General features: G+C 39.8%; 1 protein-coding gene across 1 annotated transcript; it reads right to left on the reverse strand.

Annotated features, from left to right (window-relative positions):
- Positions 1–16,032: 16,032 nt before the first annotated feature.
- Positions 16,033–18,002, reverse strand: LOC135564627 (ferritin, middle subunit-like). Its single transcript, XM_065009992.1, has 4 exons — positions 17,858–18,002; positions 17,371–17,517; positions 17,023–17,148; positions 16,033–16,553 (listed from the first exon to the last, which is right to left on the reverse strand). Exons 1-4 carry the CDS (start codon positions 17,957–17,959, stop codon positions 16,398–16,400), a joined length of 531 nt encoding a protein of 176 aa, XP_064866064.1. The 5' UTR covers positions 17,960–18,002; the 3' UTR covers positions 16,033–16,397.
- Positions 18,003–22,175: the final 4,173 nt, after the last annotated feature.

Genomic DNA, 22,175 nt, shown 5'->3' on the forward strand with positions numbered 1-22,175 from the left:
TGTTTGTTGTATCCTTTGAAGAAAATAGGAAGAATTTGAACATTCATTCTAATATTAGGCTAATTTAGAAATAGTCTACATCTAGGTTTGATTTAGGATATAAAAGAGAGACGCAGTTCTGTAAACTTCTGTTTCATTCTCTAAGAGCACATGTTTCAATAGCATATGTAGAAAGATGTGTGTGTCAAGTATGCTAGAATGTACGTTTAAAAACTAAGTTGCATATACAAATTAGCATTAGATACATATCTTACACATATACTGTAGCATACCTTGCAATACAATGTTCTCTAAAAAACAACTGGGGAAAATGTATACAATTTGGTCTGCAATAAGAGAACCAGAGTTTGATTTCTAATTCAGATGAGTTCTCAAGTGTCAGCAGATTCCCAACACCACGATGGGCAGGCATGCGTAATGTTGGAGGCGTTGGAGAATGATAAAAAATCTGCAGGATTATAGAAAAAGCGGTTTGAGTTTCAAATACTTAATGTTTGTGAACTTGAATATATTTACTGTAGGTGGTTGAAATGATTAGCCTAAATATCCTGCTGATCTTCTTAAAGTTGAAGCTGCCAAATTGTTGCCAATCCATTATTCTACTACTAATTATGACTGAGTTTCAGGCATGTTTTAAATAATGCACATACATTCGAACAAAGAACAATCAACTTTTTTCTACAAATATTTGCATTAATATTAACAAAATGTGACGTTTATATTTTGACAGACCAAAGTATCAGCTATTAACACCATGTAAAGGAACAACCAATGTTATCATTAAATGCAAGTGGATTCATGTCAACTCTGTCAGACACCATAAAAGGCATTTCATTTGTACAATTATTGTCCAACAAGTGTTTAAGGCCTTGATTGTTTAATGCTAACATTAGATTATTCATAAAAGTGTTATACAAATCTCCAAACATATCCTTGTTTTGTTTTATAGCTATATTAAATGCTCCAGGGCTAATTTTGTTACAATCTGGCATGGTTTTCTAGATTTTGAACATAAAATAACAATTATAAAGCTAACATTATCCATTAGGTCTAGCACAGCAAATTTTGCCATGGGGCAGAGAGAATTTTTGCTGTTTTAAAGCTCAGGGATTCTTAAAAGATGGGTCAATCAACTTTTTTCTACAAATATTTGTCTTAATTTTAACTAAATGTGAAGATTATTTTTTGACACACCAAAGTATCAGCTATTAACACCATGTAAAGGAACAACCGTCTATTTTTTCATTAAATACAACTAAGTGGATATGGTCAATTTCGTCAGACACCATAAAAGGCATTTCATTTGTACAATTATTGTCCAACAAGTGTTTAAAGTCCTTGATTATTTAATGCTAACATTAGATTATTCATAATCATAAAAAAAATTGTTTTGTTTTATAGCCATATTAAATGCTCCAGGGCTAATTTTGTTACAATCTGGCATGGTTTTCTAGATTTTGAACATAAAATAACAATTATAAAGCTAACATTATCCCTTAGATCTGGCACAGCAAATACATTCATTGTTGAAGCATATGTTGCAGAACAGTGATTACAATATTTGTTCAGAATATTGACAACAACAACAAAATCAATCTTAAGGGGGTTAGTTCCTCTGTAGAGATGGGAGAACCTTCCAGAAGGACAACCATCTCTGCAGCACCAATCAGTTATTTATGGTAGAGTGGCCAGACGGAAGCTACTTCTCAGTAAAAGCCACTTGTCAGCCCCTTTGGAGTTTGCCAAAAGGCACCTAAAGGACTCTTAGTATAAGGGCACAGGGCGAGACCCAGATGCAGACACGGGAGGCAGATGGTTTGAGTCTTTGATATTTATTGGTATCCAAGGGGCAGGCAAGAGAATGGTCATGGACACTCAAAAAGATCATAACAAGGTCAGAGTCCAGGAGGTACAGAGCGGCAGGCAGGTTCAGAGTCAAGGCAGGCAAGGGTCAAAACCGGGAGGACTGGCAAAAGAGAGATTAGAAAAATCAGGGGCACGGGAAATACACGCTGGTTGACTTGACATTACGAATTGGCACAGAGAGACAGGAAACACAGGGATAAATACACCGGGGAAAATAATTGACACCTGGAGGGGGTGGAGACAATCACAAGTGAAACAGATCATGGCGTGACACTTAGACCATGAGAAACAAGATTCTCTGGTCCAATGAAACCAAGACTGAACTCTTTGGCCTGAATGCCACGTGTCACCTCTGGAGGAAACCTGCCACAATCCCTACGGTGAATCATGGTGATGGAAGCATCATACCGTTGGAATGTTTTTCAGTGACAGGGACTGGGAGACTAGCAAGGATCGAGGGAAAGATGAACAAAGAAAAGTACAAAGAGATCCTTGATAAAAACCTGCTCCAGAGCATTCAGGACCTCAGACTGGGGGTGAAGGTGCAACTTCTAACAGGACAACGACCATAAGCACACAGCCAAGACAATGCATTAGTGGCTTCGGGACAAGTATCTGAATGTCCTTGAATGGCCAAGCCAGAGCCCAGACCCGAACCCGATCTAACATCTCTGGAGACCTGAAAATAGCTGTGCAGTGACATTCCCCATCCAACCTGACAGAGCTTGAGAGGATCTGCAAAGATGATTTCGAGAAACACCCCAAATACAGCTGTGCAAAGCTTGTAGCGTCACACCCAAGAAGACTTGAGGCTGTAATCACTGCCAAAGGAACAACCTGTCATGTGTCACAAACTTTGTGAATATCTGGGTATTCCCTCTTCAAACAGCAGAAAGACTGAATTTAATCAGCACATACTATTTGTTCTACAGTCCTTCTTTGGCGGGCAGAATTGGCATCTCCTCTTGCCTGGCCCAACTGCAGCCTCAGGTGGATCAGTACAAGATTCAGCCCCCTGAACAGCTGTCACAAGCTCTGCAGAGACTGCTGTGCGGGGGAGCCAACCTTTGATGAGAAGGCCTCTCTCCCCCTTATTGCAAGGATAGCAGGTGGAGTTCAGGCTTGTTCTTTCTAATTGTGCCAACAACGGGGATCTTCCTCTTCATGAGCTGCTGCCTGAGTTCATAAGAGGTGAGGAAATTGTCACGCGTGACATTGTGCCACCTTAGTTCATCTGTCACATCAAGCACAACCCCCATCCCCTGGTTCTTCTCTGGGCCCCCACCGGTCGGCTTCCCTGTGTAGACTTGCATCTTCCAAGCGTAGCTGGATTGTGCTTCACAGGCCACCCATATCTTGATTTCAACCTGAAGATCACTGACTTCATGATTCAACCTTTTTTTTGTTGTAGATTTCTCAGTTGTGTTGAAAGCACCATCAATCCAGAGAATGCCAGAATTTGATGACAAATTCTTCCCACGAAGGACCGCCGCTCCACCTTCCCGTTCATGTGAGCACATCACAAACAGGTGAGTCCAGAAAGGCATAAATTATGTATGTAATATGTCTGTAATATGTACTATGTAATATGCCAGGAAGATATACATACTGTAGCTAAGAAGTTAATACCAAGTGTATGTTGTGTAGTAAGCTGTTAGTAGCCCATGTCCCTTCCGCTAATAATTGGGTCCTTTTCCCCCTCATAACTTAGCCTACTGTTCTGACTTGGTGGTGCACATGTAGCCTACAGCCTGTTTTAGAGACATGTCATCATCAAATATTGTCAGAGCTTTCATTGTCTGCTTATATGTCTCCTTTATTTATCCTATGGTTCTGACTTTGTGCACAGGGAGAATACTGTAAGAATGGCCCATGATCAGAATTCTGTCGCTGTACATTTCAAAAGTGCTGAACAAAAAGTTATATTGACTACGTTCGTCATACCTCTCACATTAATGTCTTAATCGAAATTATGGATTGCTTCTTGTCTGCTCATCGTACCCTTATGCCATAATTTGTACTTTTCAATTGCCAGTAGAAACAACTGATATGGCAAATCAGCCATATGAAATATGTGTTTTTTTAAAGGCAGCAATTGAGGCTGAATGAACTGTATTGTTGCCAGGTGTAGTAGTAGTAAGGTGTTGGGACTGCCATTGGAACAGCTTTATGTAGACCCTAACAGTTTGGGCACCGTTAAAGTGCAATTGATGTATTGTTTAGTATTGTGTGGTGTGGTGTGGTGTAGTTGCTTTGCTGGCATGCATATACATTTTTTCCCCACCAAGATTTACATGCTGAAATCGCCACTGATCGTATCATATTTCTCCAATGCCAAATCAGTGTGTCTTGTTTGCAATGAAACTGTCCCTGTTAGGAATCTGAGCTTGGCACTTTCAAAAGTTAGGCCTACCTTTCCACCCCAGACAGTAGGTCTACCGACTCAGAAAAATGTAAGATTCCAACAGATGGCTACTCTTCTTTAACAACAGAAGGTCACAAGGGTTTCCCAAAAAGCTGTTTGGGTTTAAACATATTTTGTACAGAAAGTAAATAGCTTAATCAATCTAAAGGTACAGAATTAGATTCCTTCCCATGCTAATTACATTGTTTGCCTTCTCCACTATAGAAGATTGTAGCTCAGACTCTGAATGTCAAAGAAAATAAAGATGATATTCCCCTATGCAGTCATGTCTTTCCAGGGTATTTTCAGCTTGTTTTTAGCATAAATCATAACGGACCAAAGTGCTGTTATACATCACTGTATGTAACTGGATCTGTTTTATTTTATTCTAAATCTTAAAATAACAATGGGTAGGCCTGTGCTTTTTGACATTTTCTTCAATAAAAGGTAGGCCTATGGCATACCCTCTCATACCCCCTCAATTCCAGTACTGGTTTTAACTTAACAGCCCTTCACTGACTTGGAGGGAGGCTATTTAAAGAGTGCATGGTGGGTGGTGGAATTGAATGACAAATCTATGGATATAGCAGCCTATAGCCTAATTCTGTCTGTCAAACAGGTAGAGCTACCTCTTGTTTCTTAAATAGGAAGAAATAGGCTCCGACACAAAGCCCTCTTGTTGTTAGTAAAGTCTAATTACTTGAAGACGGTTTAAATGAATTATTCATATTCCAATTTGCCAATGTTCTGCACCATCAGCTGTCCATTTCCAATTGATTGTGCCGTAACTGCTGCTTCAAGTTTCAGCACCACAATGTAAGTAACTAAAATCTGGCTTATTGTGATGTCAATAACTAGGATAAATACATCATGGGCAAGAAACATATTGTTTTTCTTCAATTCAATTATAGTAGTAGCAAGCTATCAAAGTTGACCTCCGGTCCTCAAATGCTCTCCTTCTCAAACTGAACAGAACATAGGCTATAGGCTAGTCTACGCGCAAGATGTTGCATATTTTTGGACAAGGCCTTAATCAAAAATTATTTTCTGAGGAATTCTTTGACTCTCCTCCTGAACTGCCACTGTAGGCCTACACAGCACAGCATTGGTTAGGCAGCAAAAAACCCGGGTTTTGATCAGCAAGGGCAGAGCAGGCCTCAGGGTTGGAATATCCGTTGCAGTGTGTAATGCAGTCTAGTTTTATTTACTCTATCCCAGCAGCTATCTTAGAAATATAACTTTTCTCTGTGCTTCTCTGAGGATGCACTTTGTAGCCTATAGCCTATAGTCTATGAATCATTTGATTGAGACCACGCTAAATAACTTTAGGCACACGTCATATTTCACGCCCAGCAGAGAATCAGGTGGAATCGGGCATCGATATATAGCCTAATAAGCAACTGATTCTAAAACACTGAGAAATGTTCAAATTTCATCAATTACAAATTACATGACCCTCCCCTACATTCCTCCAGGTACCCACCCTGTACATTTTTGTCCATCTCTTAGCATTACAATTTTATCGTGCAAACTAAGAATGTTCTTAAGTTAAAGTTATAAACAAAAGTGATAGTAATACTATAAATGATTAACCGTTACAGAACTCTTCTGAAGGGTGACACAGCGTTTTTAGTCTGTACTCTTTCCCCCTCCCCCTCTATTCCTATTTCTCTCCCTCCTTCCCACTCTTTCTCCTGTCATAACCTCCCATTGGTTGTACTACAGTATGGACTGACTCAGGCTCTGCCCTGGCTGTATTTCTGCCTTGTCATTGTGACTCAGCATTCTGGAGTCTCAAGCAAAGACAGAAGAGGAAGCAAGATGTTCCACTCCCTCAATGGTTCTGTTTCAATGGAAATCAAGGACTAAGCAGACCGCTATTGCATAGCATGAAGGCCATTAATTTCCGCTATCACCTTGACAATGGTGGAAGGAGACTAGGTCTCATGACTATTGAAACAGACTTGAGCGGTGATGAGGGCGAAAACGTGCTGAGACCAGGAAAAAAGGGAAGAAGTAGAGAACAGTAGTAACATACTATGTAACTTACTAAGGCATTTTAAACAAATAGCTGTAATATGGTTGTTTCTGATGAATGTTGGAGGGGAAATACACCAACTTTCCTGATCATTTGGCCAATGTACCTCAATCACAACTCAAGTAACAATATATTTCAATATTACTTTAAACTGTTGGTTTAACTAACAGTTTAGAAAATCACCACCAAACCCCTTAGTTTTTCACACTCAATAGTTTCCCGTGTGTATCAAGAATGATCCACCTCATATAGGGACATCCAGCCAAATTAACACAACTGCGGGAAGCATTGGATTCAACATGGGCCAGCATCCCTGTAGAATGTTTCGACACCTTGTAGAGTCCTTGTCCCAATGAATTGAGGATGTTCTGAGGGAAAAAGGGGCGTTTGCAACTCAACATCAGGAAGTTGTTCTAAATGTTTTATACCCTCAGTGTACATATACAGTGCCGTACAACAGTATTTTCCACCATTCTGATTTTCACTATTTTTTGCATTTCCAGGTCCTGAGGCATCAAAGCATCTCCAATCCATCATATTACCACCACTATGCTTGACTGTTGGTATGATGGTCTTACTGTGGAATGCAGTGTTTGGTTTTCGCCAGACATAATGGGACCCATCCGTTGTATAGGAAATCATGTCCAGTCCTAATAGGCTGAAGATTATATTATGAATAAAAGTATTGTGTTGGTCTACCTGGAAACAGAGAGGCTAATTTCTTTGGACTTTTCAGACTAATTTTATTACTCCAAAATGAATGAAAATAAAAGTATCCTGACACCATCTAAAATATAATTTTCCCTTCTAGAAATGAGCCCAATACCATATCAGTCCATATTATCAGGCAGGTGTGTTATTTAGCAATAAGCATGATAACCTGTTGCATGGGGTTGCCCATCTACATTTACCCCAGTGTGCTAATCATTAGCTAGATCATGAACTCAAAACATTATCTTGTTGTTAGCAACATGGGCTATTGCTGACTTGACTGTCCCTAACTTTCCTCTGGTACTCAGCCAAGGATGTATAAACACTGAATAATGTAAGCCTATCTGTTACAACAGAATTATGTTGTTGTCTCTTTATGTAGTGTTGTGTTTCTCGTCGTGATGTGTGTTTTGTCAAATATTTGTATTTCATTTAGCCCCCGTCCCTGCCAGAGACCTTTTGCCTTTTGGTAGACTGTCATTGTAAATAAGAATTTGTTCTTAACTGGCTTGACTAGTCAAATGAAGGTTAAACAAAAAATATAAATAAAATAAAATAAAAAATAAAACATTTAGCCCTCTGAAGGCGATTACCATTTTTCAATTGGTTGTTCAGAACAGTACCGTGTCCATTTTATTCAATGCTGCCCACTGTTCCATCTTACAGAACGAAACCATTAAGTTTATGCTAATACTTTGCAATATCAGGGTGCGATTGACCAATAGAAGCTGTCTATAGTTTCCAACCCCTACTCGAATGGCTGTTGAAACCTAACGTGCTGTCAGCTTGCTAACAAACACTTGGCAAGCCATTCTGGGCGATGCTAGCATGGCTAAGCGATGCATTGCTGTATACATATACCCCCTGTAACACATAAACCAAGCTGTTTCTAAAAACTCAGGTTTTAAAATGGTGCAGTTTACTTATTTTTAAGAGCAGAAATAAATGTAAGATTATTGGGAAGCTGGGATCTTCCTCTTAACAGTGGCCATCAAAGCTGCTTTCAAAGTGTGTTTCTCCCCTTATTGCATTAAGAAATGTTGTGAAATGACTGCGCACAAGGTGGTATTTGTAGGATTCGGGATGTCAGTTTGAATCCCTCCATTTAGTGCATTCGGAAAAAATTCAGACCCCTTGACTTTTTCCACAATTTGTTGCAACCTTATTCTAAAATAGATACAACACATTTTTCTTCTCATAAATCTACACCCAATACGACCTAATGACAAAGTGAAAACAGGTTTTCAGACATTTTTGCAAAAAACGAGAAATACCTTATTTACATAAGTCTAAAGAGCCTTTGCTATGAGACTCGAAATTGAGTTCAGGTGCATCCTGTTTCCATTGATCATCCTTGAGATATTTCTACAACTTGATTGGAGTCCACCTGTGGTACATTCAATAGATTGGACGTGATTTGGAAAGGCACACACACCTGTCTATATAAGGTCCCACAGTTGCCAGTGCATGTCAGAGCAAAAAAACAAGCCATGATGTCCAAGGAATTGTTTGTCGAGCTCCGAGACAGGATTTTGTTGAGGCACAGATTTAGGGAAGTGTACCAAAAAATGTCTGCAGCATTGAAGGTCCCCAAGAACACAGTGGCCTCCATCATTCAAAAATGGAACCCTAACTGAGCAATCGGAGAAGATGGGCCTTGGTACAGGAGGTGACCAAGAACCTGACAATCACTCTGACAGAGCTCTAGAGTTCCTCTGTGTAGACGGGGGATCCTTCCAGAAGGACAACCATCTCTCCAGCACGCCACCAATCAGGCCTTTATGATAGAGTGGCCAGATTGAAGACACTCCTCAGTAAAAGGCACATGACAGGACACTTGGATTTTACCAAAAGGCATCTAAAGACTCTCAGACCATGAGAAATAAGATTCTCTTGTCTGATGAAACCAAGACTGAACTCTTTGCTCTTTTTTATTTATTATTTATTGAATATTCGAAACATACAATATACTTGCAGTGAAGCCGCTCAATAACTACATCATACCAGTCATCCAACAGATTCCCATTCAGAGCGACACACAGAAGCATCCAGGATCAATGACCTGCTCAAGGGCATGTTGACCGATCTACCACCAGTCCAAAAAACGTTAACCCGAACCCTCCAAGATCCCCCAAAGTTCCCCAATAGCTGTCCCTCAAACATCCCCCCAGGAATAAAAAATAAAAATACAATTAATTCCAATCCCCCCAATGCACCAACAACCAATTGATTGAACTAAAGAGAAAAAAGGAAAAGACAGAAGAACACAGCAGACAACAATGCAACAAAATATATAATAAATAAATGTAAAAGAAAGGACATCAAGGACAACTAAAATCATAACAGCAATGCCAACTGTATATGTTTGTGTGCATGTCTGGCACTATTACATGTATGTGTGTGTTCTTGTTTGTGTTGATTTGAATGAGCGTGTGTGTATATGCATGTGAACAAACACCTGCACTCCATCAGCCTCAGGCAAACCGGCATTAGTTGTAAAACACTGCCACTTAGTGTCATTCAAATGTACTGAATTCCTGAATGACAAGTGTCACGTCTGGAGCAAACCTGGCAACATCCCTACGGTGAATCATGGTGATGGCAGCATCATGCTGTGGGGATGTTTTTCAGTGGCAGGGACTTGGAGATTAGTAAGGATCGAGGGAAAAATGAATGGAGAAAAGTACAGAGAGATCCTTGATGATAACCTGCTCCAGAGCATGCAGGACCTCAGACTGGGGCAAAGATTCACATTCCAAAAGAACAATGACCCTAAGCACACAGCCAAGACAACGCAGGAGTAGCTTCGGGACAAGTCTCTGAACGTCCTTGAGTGGCCCAGCCAGAGCCCTACATGAACCTGATCGAATATCTCTGGAGAGACCTGGAAATAGCTGTGTAGCTCCCCATCCAACCTGACAAAGCTTGAGAGGATCTGCAGAGAAGAAAGGGACAAATACAGCTGTGTAAAACTTGTACCCAAGACCCCTCGAGGCTGTAATCCCTGCCAAAGGCTCTTCAACAAAGTTCTGAGTAAAGGGTCTGAATACTTATGTAAATGTGACATTTCCAGATTTTTTTCATAATAGAGTATTTTAAAAAATGTCTGAAAGCCTGTTTTTGCTGTGTCATTATGGGGTATTGTGTGTAGACTGATGAGGGGGAAAAACATATAAATCAGTTTTAGAACAAGGCTTTAACGTCACAAAATGTGGAAAAAGTCAATGGGTCTGAATACTTTCTGAATGCACTGTATATGACCATTAAGGCCAGATCGTTCTTCAAGATGTTCAGACGTTCATAGGTGACCAGCAGGATCAAATAATAATCACAGTGGTTATAGAGGATGCAACAGGTCAGTACTTCAGGAGTAAATGTCAGTTGGCTTTTCATAGCTGAGGATTCAAAGGTTGAGAGGTCGATGGAGACAGAGGAGAAATGAAACAGCAGGTCCCGGGATAAGGTAGCATGTCTGGTGAACAGGTCAGGGTTCCATAGCTGCAGGCAGAACAACAGAAACTGGAGCAGCAGCAGGTGGACCAGGTGGACTGGGGAGTCTTCAGGCCAGGTAGTTCTGATGCATGGTCGTAGGGCTTAGGCACAATGGGGGGGGGTGAAGGTGGTTGTGCTTCCAGGTGAAGCTGGTTCAGAGAATGCCAAGAGTGTGCAAAGTTGTCATCAAGGCAAAGCATGGCTACTTTGAAGAATCTCAAATCTCAAATATATTTTGATTTGTTTAACACTTTTTTGGTTACTACATGTGATATTGAAAATTATTTGAAGAGAAGTCTGTTAATTCATAGATATTTTGCTAAATAAAGCCATGTTTCAATGCATGTCAGCGGAACCGGAAGCGAGACAACTAGCTTCACTGACTCTTTCTATGTGTTAATAGTAGAGGTGTCATAATACCTATAAAACCTAGCCGTCAAACAGGGTGATGGTTCCAATCATTTTTCCACCAATCATCTTTCCCATAGAGGATTTTAGAAACACTTCAAATAAGGGCTGTGTTTCGTGTAGGCTTATCTTGGCGTGAGGTTTTGATAAACATGTAAATCTCTCTCGGACAAGGTGACTTTTATCAATAGACTCACTGAATAAATGTGTTCGGCACAGGATAAAGATGAAACGATCTCATGCTGCTACCCAAAGCCAAGGGATACTGAATTTCCTGAACAGGTTTGTTAGCCAGTTTGTTAGTCCAGTAATGTTTGTTGGCATATTCTTTTATTTCCAATTATGGTGGTTATTTACAAATGTTTGTGGTGCAAATTTCACTGTCTTTAAAAAAACAAAACAATTTAAACACATTTGTTCACCCATAACACATGGATGGCTAATGCACAAAGAATGAATTGATGGATTCTAGCTAACACAACCTGAACTTTCACATACACAGAGACAGGCAGATCTCATGGCATCAGTCTTTTCCACTAGTTTGTGCATAGTGACACCTACTGACATGAACTGGTAAAGCAAGTTTGGTTAGAATAGAGTGGAATAAAATGAATGACATTCAATAAAATCTGCGTCATGAAAAGGGGGATATTATTTTCAATAGAAATGTTGAAAGTAGTTGATTTAATGAATGTATATATGGATTTTACAGGCAATCAGTTCCTATAGTGAGCCCCACTGAACAAACCTCTGGTGGACCAGATGGAGACCAGGACAACAATAGGTTCGGGCTTTCATGACTTGAGCATTCAAAAAAAGTTATTACAAGGTCTACTGTCTTAATTGTAACTCTGCCTTACATAAATCTTCTAGAAATAATCATTTTAGAAGAGCACTGTAATCAGATGAACAAATAATAGGTTTTATGTCATCAAATTTAAACCTGTCTGTCCATTGCTTAACATTGTGCATAGAGGGAAATATATACTTAAAGACATTGTTTCTTTTCTTTGCATAACACTCATCCCTGCTATAGTAGTTCATTAAACTACAGAGTATGTTCTCCATTGAAGTTGTTGTCTCTGGCTGTTTTGGTATCAGATTTAGAATGAGTAAGAGCAAGGTTTGTGGTAGTTTGAAAGAGTTTGATCCACCTTAGGTCAGGAGTGTTTCCAATCCACATAACCTGACAAGAAAACCCCCAGTCCTATAGTGATAGCACAGATGAAAAGGGAAGCTATCTAAAACAATAATATTTTGTCATGGCCTATGAAGAGGACCCTGGACCCATACCTGACCAGGTCATGAGATCAGGAAACACTCTAGGCCCCAGAAAAGACACATACACATTTTGCCACACCACCTTGGTGGTCCCGGGATCACCTCTGGCTAATGAGGTGCAGTTCAAGAACAAATCATTATTTTTGAACAACTTTTTACTGACTCAAGACTTCTGAACTCATGATTTGTTTTTTTCTGAGTGACTCATTTAAGATATTAGTTTGACCTGCTGGCCGCAATGAATTATCCAGCACAAAAAATATGCGATCCTTTGGTGATGCGCTCCGACCAACAACTGTCTGTCATATGGGCATAGGCAAAATAGATCATTCTGCAGGCAGCATAGAGAAGAAAACTATATTGAATGCAATTAATTGATTATTGAATGTTATGATGGTCACAGCTTTGTAGAACCAAAACATAAACAGCCTCTGCTGAACAAACTCGAGAACGAATCGTTTGGGGTGCTGCAGTTCAAACAATATTGTGCTGATCACCTTCATGGTAGTAAAGCAACACATTCTGCCAAGAGTTGTTCACAATCTAGTCCGGTTGAAGCCAAACTAGACCTTGTTTCAAATACTGTATACCAAGAAATAATGGTATTTGTACGCCTAGCAATCAACAAATGTACATGGCTTAAAGCATGCTTTTACAGTCTCAGTCAAAACTGACAGCTTAGGTCGCAAAGGTAGTGATTCCTATGTTGAAGATGTAAAGAATATTTGCTGTTCTGTGGTGTGGAATGAGGAGCAACCAGATGCTGCACTTGACACATTTATGAAAGGACTTATTCCAGTTATTAATAAGCATGCAGCCATTAAGAATATGACTGCAAAAATAAATGGTTAAATCCCCATGGATTGATGAGGAGGAAAATGGTATGGTTGAGAAGGATGAGGCAAAGGGAATGGCAAATAAGCCTGGCTGCACAGCTGACTGGCAAACATACTGTACAATAAATTCAGAAATCATGTGACTAAAGTGAACAAAAAGGAGAAGGAGAAAATGTACTATGAAACAAAGATAAATTATATGAAAAATGATAGCAAAAAAGCTTTGAAGTACCTTAAATGAAATCTTGGACAAAAAGACCAACTCGGGCTCCATCATTCATTGAATCAGATGGCTCATTCACCACAAAACCCACTGATATTGCCAATTACATTAATGCTTATTTCATTGGCAAGATTGGAAAACTTGGGTATGACATGCCAACAACTAATTCTGAACTTACACATCCGTGCATAACTGACCGAATTATAAAAGACAAGCATTGTTATTTTGAATTCCATAAAGTGAGTGTGGAAGAGGTGAAAAAATGGTCTGTCATCAATGACAAGCCACCTGGGTCTGACAACTTGGATGGAAAATGACTGAGGCTGACAGCGGACGGACGATATTGCAACTCCTATTTGCCCTCTCTTCAACCTAAGCCTACAGGAAAGTGTGCACCCTCAGCCCTGAAGGGAAGCAAAAGTCATTCCATTACCCAAGAATAGCAAAGCACCCTTTATTGGCTCAAATAGCTGACCAATCAGGTTGTTACCAACCGTCAGTAAACTTTTGAAAAAAAAGCTATTTCACAGTAAATTAATTAACAACAGATTTTCAGTACGCTTACAGGGAAGGGCATTCAACATGTACGCACTTACACAAATTACTGATGATTGGCTGAGAGAAATTGATAATTAAAAGATTGTGGGAGATGTTTTGTTAGGGCTCCCGAGTGGCGCAGCAGTCTAAGGCACTGCATCTCAGTACAATAGGTGTCACTACAGTCCCTGATTCAAGTCCAGGCTGTATTACATCCAGCCGTGATTGGGAGTCCCATAGGCCGGCGCACAATTGGCACATCGTCGTCCGGGGTAGTCCGTCATTGTCAATAAGAATTTGTTCTTAACTGACTTGCCTAGTTAAATAAAGATTAAAAATACAGAAACATAAAATAAAACACTTCAGCTTTTCACAATATTGATCATAATCTGCTGCTGGAAAAAGCGTAAGTGTTATGGCTTTACGTCCCCTGCTATATTGTGGATCTGGATCTGGTCTAACAGAACACAGAGGGTGTTCTTTAATGGAAGCCTCCAACATAATCTAGGTAGAGTCAGGCATTCCCCAGAGCAGCTGTCTAGGTCCATTACTTTTTCAATCTTTACTAATGACTTGCCACTGGCGCTGAGTGAAGCCTGTGTGTCTATGTATGTTGATGAACTAAAACACTAAACCTCAACTAAATCTTGTAATGAATAATATGGAAATGTAACAAGTTGAGACTAAACTTTTGTCATGGTCAAAACTTATTGATACAACGGTAGCTAAGGTCTGTCCATAATAAAGCACTGCTCTGCCTTAACACTATCAACAAGGTAGGTTCTACAGGCCCTTGTTTTGTCGCACCTGGACTACTGTCCAGTCGTGTGGTCAGGTGCCACAAAAAAGGACTTAGGAAAATTACAATTGGCCCAGAAATGTACACAGAGAGCTAACAATATTATGCATGTCAATCTCTCATGGCTCAAAGTAGAGAGATTTACTTCATCACTACTTGTATTTGTGAGAAGTATTGACATGTTGAATGCACCGAGCTGTCAATTTAAACTACTAGCACACAACTCAGACACCAATGCATACCCCACAAGACATGCCACCAGGTCTCTTCACAGTCCCCACATCCAGAACAGACTATGGGAGGTGCACAGTACCACATAGAGCCATGACATGTCTACTATTCATGCAAGCAGTAAAATAAGACTTTTACTTTAAAAATAGATAAAAATACAACTTATGGGACAGCAGGGACTGAGAAGAGACACATCGGCACAGACACTAACATATGCAATATAGACACACAATGGATTTTGTGTGGTAGAGGCCTGAAATCTGTTTTGTAATGTATAGAACTGCCTTTATTTTGCTGGACCCCATTTAGAGTAAATGCTGCCTCGACAACAGCTAAATGGGATCCATAACTTAATACCAATGTTGGTCAATTAAGGAATATGCTATTTAATCAGATGCCATCTAGTGGCTTTTTTTGGGAGTGTCAGGTTATCACAAATCTCTGGCCCTCGGTGTGGCCTTGGCACAGGTAAAATAGATTTTGAAATAGAATGACTTAGCTGCAAAACATTACACTAAATATAAACCAACTCAGTGAACACCATCACCATATTTTATTTAAATGTATTCAACTATTTTACCATGTCAATACTTCTAGGTTGTAAATGTTGGTGGCAGTTGTGAAAAGAGAATAGTTAGTTTTCAAAAATGCCATTGTTGATTTGACACTCTTCTCATTTGGCCATTTTCCCCTTTAACCAAATGGTCTACCCAGTAGAAACAGTTACTATTTGGACACAAAAAATTATAGCAATATTTTCAGTTTAAAGTAAAGCTTGCCTGTTAATTACCAAAATGTTAGACTTCAGTAATTTTGGTAAATTATCGGTATATTTGCAACCATGTGACCGCTCCAATAAGCCCCGTATGATGAACGAGAGGCTTGTAGATTTACTATTGACTATTCAGTTCAGAGTTTGCTGTAGGGGAACTAGTGTGCATTACCAACTGAAATTAACAAAATGAGTGAAGATTGAGTGTGTCAGTATAGCCGAACGTTATCAGAGAAATACACCATAACAGCTGGCTAACCGATTTACCCAGCAGGACGCAAGGGTTGTATTGACCTGTTGGCCATTTTATAAACTTGGGACACGCAGAGTGAAGATCTACAGCAACTGTAGTTACCCATTTTATGGACCCAGAGTTGACAGTTGGCTCCTTCATTGACATGGCACTACTACAAGATGAGGTAAAGGACACCCTCTGTGGTCAGACGTAACATCCTTTATTAAACTTCTATTGTTATGACCCTCAGCCACTAGTAGGTCGACAATTGTCAGTATTTATCACTGGTATGACGATGCTCAATAAGACAGAGCAAAGAACCTGAATAGACTGAATCATTACTACAGATCAACACAAACATTTGATCTTTTTAAATGTTTTACAAGATGCCTTGCCTCCAAAATACAGTAGTGTTGTCAACAGAAACACCACAATGTTATAGCTGTGTTGCACTGCACCAGTTTAACACTCCCCTCCCTATAAATGTAAAGCCAGTAGGATCTATCAGAGAAGCCAGGAGTCCTGGTCTGAGGCTGGAGAACGTAGCCTGGGGATGGAAGTGGTTTAGCTCTGCTCTCCCAGGGTGTGTTTGTCAAACAGGTACTCTGCCATCTTGTTTTTGACAGCATCCATCTTGGTGAGGTTGGTGATGTGATCTCCCAGCTTCTTAATGGCCTCCACCTGCTCATTCAGGTAATGAGTCTCCAGAAAGTCACACAGCTAAAGAGGGAAAACACAGGTCAGAAAAGATAATGAATACAGACTATTGTAACAGTAATTACAGTAACACACAAGAGCCTGGTGGTAATGACATAAGGGCAGATAATGAGGTGTCTGCAGTTTATTTTTTAACTAGACAAGTCAGATAACAAATGCCTATTTACAATGACATTCTAACAAGGCACAGTGGGTTAATCAGGGGCAGAACAGATTTTTACCTTGTCAGCTCAGGGATTCGAGCCAGCAACCTTCTAGTTACTGGCCCAAAGCTCTAACCACTAGATGACCTGCCACCCCTTATGCATTAGCTGCATTGTGTGTGGTGTCCATCTGTGGACTATTGTGTGCGTGTTAAGAAACAGGTCACCCAATCCTGTCATTAGTTATCAGAGCTACAACAACCTGATCATCTCCTGAGACATTACCTGTATTCTATGTGATACATACATGTGGTTCCACCATAACTTACATGGGGGTCAACCTTTCCAGAGGCAATCATGTGCAGGTCCAGCAGGGCCTGGTTGACATTCTTCTCCAGCTGCAGAGCACACTGCATGGCCTCCAGCCCATTTCCCCACTCATCACGTTCTGGCTTCTACACAGGACAGAGTGAACACAGGAGGGTTAGGGACTACTAGCAAACATTAAGGTTTGGATAAAGTGAACAGAGTTACATTACCTCACACTGTTTCAGTTCGGTGGTTAGAGGCAGTATGTTTAGGACTACTCCAGGTTCTCTATATCAACTTAACGCTGGACACTCACATTTTCTATCAGTCTACAATCTAAATCTGTTCCTCGATGCTCAGGCGCTCACCTTGATGTCCTGGAGTAAAATGCGTCCACCTCTCTTGTTCTGGAAGGAGAGTAGTTTGTCGGCGTGCTCTCGCTCCTCGTCGCTGTTCTCCTTGAAGAAATGCGCGAAGCCACGCAGAGCCACATCGTCACGGGAGAAATAGAAAGCCTGGGTGGATAAACAAAACATTGTAGTTAGAAGAAAAAAATGCTTGATGATATAGGAATGAATCAATCTAGTCTAGTCCGTTGTCTACTTGGTAACCTGACATTTAACCTGTCAATGAGTTGTTACGCGCTCTGACAGAGGTAGGATAGATTCCCAACTTCATTTGAATGCTATATCTAACTGGAGCGTCTTAATAGCCTTGCCAAGTAAAACTCAAATGTACTTCACGGAGTTGAGGTTATTTGCTATTAATTGTCTAGACCTACAGAAAATTCAAGTGGGAAAAGAGCCATTTAGGACCAGGCATAATAATACACGGTCATCTTGGTAGAATCCTTACCATTGAAGTGTAGGTGTAGGAGGCAAACATCTCCAAGTTGATCATCCGGTTGATAGCAGCTTCGCAATCGTGGTGATAGTTCTGGCGGATCTGAGACTCCATCTTGGCAGATTTTCTTTTATATCAAAATAAAACGGTACAAAAATAGAGTATTTCGTAACTATTTTGCTATTATAGTTCAAGTAAGTGCTATGTCATTAATCCTCAATGTTCTATAATGCGGGACGAAGGCAGAGGAGTTCCGTTCAATCACTGTTGAAGCAAGAACTTCTTCATGCGACTTATCAGACTTGTGAACTGGAAGGAGCCTTGTTCGCTCTATTTATTGTTCCAAACCGAATGCGTCAGTGAAATCCACCCTCACAAAGCGTAGCCAATCACCTTTAGAATTTCAACAGGAACTAGGCGGGTCATTTAAAGACGAGCCCACTCATACACATGACCTAAAGCAAAGATTATTTATTATATTGACAAGAGAGCCGAGTGACCACTCTATCAATGGAAATACATGTGCTCAACGATTGAAGACAGGTAGATCAGGTGGGACCATTCTAGCCAATGAGAGGGAGGTACGTGTGGAACACCACGCACAAATATACTTCATTTTTTCAAAGTTTGAATGATACATCCACATATACAGTACATTTGTAAAAGCTTAAACATTACGAAAAATCATAATCCTCAAGTTTGGAAAGAAAACGGGCTAATCTCACGCGGAAAGATTTTCAGAGTAAATGACCCCTTCATCGCACTGTTAGTTTAAAAAACTTTGTTTATTACAAAGAAACATTCATCTAAAGCAGAAGTATCAGCCAAAAGCAATGCTACAGTGCAGGTCTAACTACAGAAGTTATTGTTTAAAAATATGTGTGTTTGTTATATCCTTAGAAAAAAATAGGAAGACTTGGAAAATCCATTCTAATGTTAGACTAATTGAGAAATAGTCTACATCTATATTTGATTTAGGATATATAAGGAATTGAACTTTGAGACATGCAGTTCTGTAAACTTCTGTTTCATTCTCTAAGAGCACATGTTTCAATAACACATGAAGCTTAATTATTGACCTTTTCAGAATGCAGTCAAAGAAAAACTGGGTTTATCACATTTTAAAAAAAATAAATCAGCTCAATTTTCAATATGAGGTATGGGAATAGAGTAGTGGACAGAGAAAGAAAGGCTGGCTTTTGTAGAAATGGTATTTGATGATACACCTTTCGGTTTCAAATTACAATTGACATATTGTTGTTGAAATAACTCAAAATGGTATATCTCAAAGTTATTAGCTAAAATAGCCTACAAATGAAAATCTACACAAAATAAAGTAGCTACATACATCTGAACCATACAGGGTGCTTTCAGGGTGCTGATGTAAGTGTATATCAGTATTATATAGTGTATATAGTAAGTGTATATACTTGTGTGTATATGGAGTATATAGTATGTTTACTGGTCCTAGTATGGATATAGTTAGTATGCCAGATTATGTCATACCAAAATACGAAGTTTTCAAGCAGTGGACATTATTTCCGTGCTTTCAGGGCCCATAATGCAATTCTTCAGAAACAGGTGTGGCCTCACAAACATTTTAAGAAAATGGCAGAAAATATGGTGCCGAAGTCAGACGAGAGCGGATACAATTTCATTGCTATAACTAATTATGACAAATAAGAAAAAGTTAAGTTTCTACATTACAATTCTTAAGCTACGCTATCCTTACAAACCGCATAGCGTATCCTTGCAGCAGTATGTACCATTATGTTATCTAGCTACCAAACACAAATTTAGTTGGCTATTAATACATCAGGCTTAGCTAAGCGGTATGGTCATTGTGCGTTCTCAATGGACATTGTTAATTCACTCTGGCTATCTTCTCCAATTTCAGAGCACTCTCATCTGAGTGCACCAAATCGCAGATTAATTGATGAATTTAACACCCATTGAATGTAACCAGTGTCAGTAAACGTCTGCAATTTTTTTTAAATTAAATTGTTGCCAGCAACACAGTTACAGTCACCAATGCTCTGGATAACATGAAAACAACCTACCCAGCTCTGCCAGGGCGAGTAAAATGGTCAGAGTGAGGTGTTCTCTCATTTGTGTCTGGAAGTAGCTAGCAAGCTAGCCAAAGTTAGCCAGTTAGCTTTGAGGCTTGACTGCCGTTGTGAGGTCAGAAAGCTCGGATCAACCCAACTCCTCGGCCAGAGCTTCCAGTGTGGGCTCTGAATGCTCAGAGAGCAAAACACTTTGAATTTACGAACTGACAATCTGACAACGCTCTGAATTTACGAACGCCTAGAGCGAACTCTGGCACTCCAGATTGAATTTACCAACACATCCGAAATCGTATGATGTCTAGGTAGTCATTTGTTATGCTAACAAGCTAGCAAGAGGTTGCAAAGCAACAGCTTCCGGTAGACAGGCGGCGCTAGTAAGCTCAACTAAAGTAGGGTGACCAGGCGTCCCCGTTTTTGGTGGCCTGTCCCCGTTTTTGGTGGCCTGTCCCCGGTTGGAGCTGTCCCCGGAAATGTCCCAGTTTTAGGGGAGATGTCCCCGACCTCGTAGGGTAAATTGAATACTCCTGCATTAAGATTGTGTAAGGCAAAACCTGCAAAAGAAAAGGAAACAGGCAAGTTTACAAAGAAAAAGGCAACAGGCAAATGCACATTTTTATTTACTATCTATCTGCATTTTCTCGGTGTTTTCTAGAACCACTTGCAACTGGAAATTGACATGTTTAGGATAACTGGTAGAGTACTGCCAATACCAGGTTAGTTGTAGAGTCTATTTTTTTGTGTTTTGATTAGGCTTACCTGTAATGTCCAGAAATGCTGGATAACAACAATCTTTGGTTATATCATATTTAGTGTAGCTACAAGCTATTGATTTTTGCCATGGGGCAGAGAAATTTTGCTGTTTTAGAGCTCAGGGATTCTTAAAGAATGGCCGATCAACTTTTTACTACAAATATTTGTCTTAATTTGAACTAAATGTGAAGATTATATTTTGACACACCAAAGTATCAGCTATTAACACCATGTAAAAGGAACAACCTCCTATTTTTTTCATTAAATGCAACTAAGTGGATATGGTCAATTTCGTCAGACACCATAAAAGGCATTTCATTTGTACAATTATTGTCAACAAGTGTTTAAAGGCCTTGATTATTTAATGCTAACATTAGATTATTCATAAATGTAATACATATCTCAAACATTTTTATTTTGTTTTATTGCCATATTAAATGCTCCAGGGATAATTTAGCTAGCAATCTGGCATGGTTTCTAGATTTTGAACATGAAATAACAATTATAAAGCTAACATTATCCCTTAGGTCTAGCACAGCAAATACATTAATTGTTGAAGCATATGTTGCAGAACAGTGATTACAATATTTGTTCAGAATATTGACAACAACAACTAAATCAATCTTAAGGGGTTAGTTCCTCTCTGTATAGATGGGAGAACCTTCCAGAAGGACAACCATCTCTGCAGCACTCCATCAATCAAGCATTTATGGTAGAGTGGCCAGATGGAAGCAACTTCTCAGTAAAAGGCACTTTTGACAGCCTTTGAGTTTTAGCTTTAGCTTTAGTTTTAGTTTTAGCCTTGGAGTTTCCCAAAAGGCACCTAAAGGACTCTCCAGTTTAAGGGCTGAGTCGAGACCTAGATGCAGACACGGGAGGCAGATTTTTTCGAGTCCCTGATATTTATTAGTATCAAGGGGCAGGCAAGATATTGGTCATGGACAGGCAAAAGATCATAACAAGGTCAGAGTCAGGAGGTACAGGTGGCAGGCAGGCTCGAGGTCAGGGCAGGCAGTATGGTCAGGGCAGGCAGGTTCACAGTCAGGGCAGGCAAGGGTCAAAACCGGGAGGACAAGCAAAACAGAGCTAAGAAAAAGCAGGGACACGGGTTAATGATAAGGAATTATATGCTTAAAGGTAACGATTAAAATATTCCACCCTGAAACCATATAATTGTATGAAATGTATTAGAATCATAAAACTATAATCTGATGATGGGTGTAATTTTAGTCCGGATTAGAACAAGGACCTTTTGCTCTTTTTTAGTATGTAAGCAGGGTGCAAGTGGGAAACAAATGATAAGAGAAGCTATTGACAGACAAGTAGTACTACTGTGTTCCTTACAGGACATTCTGTCTCCACCCGTGGAGGGAGAAATTGTTAGGCTTGCAGAAAATTATGAAACATGTTGCAGATTAAAGAAACAATGTGTCTGTATAGTGGAAAAACACTGACTGTCTGAGCAAGGCGTAGTTTAAGATTTTAACTTGTTTGTGTGTGTGTTATAAAGA

This window comes from Oncorhynchus nerka, linkage group LG26 (genome assembly GCF_034236695.1).
Source record: "Oncorhynchus nerka isolate Pitt River linkage group LG26, Oner_Uvic_2.0, whole genome shotgun sequence".
Taxonomy (NCBI): domain Eukaryota; kingdom Metazoa; phylum Chordata; class Actinopteri; order Salmoniformes; family Salmonidae; genus Oncorhynchus; species Oncorhynchus nerka.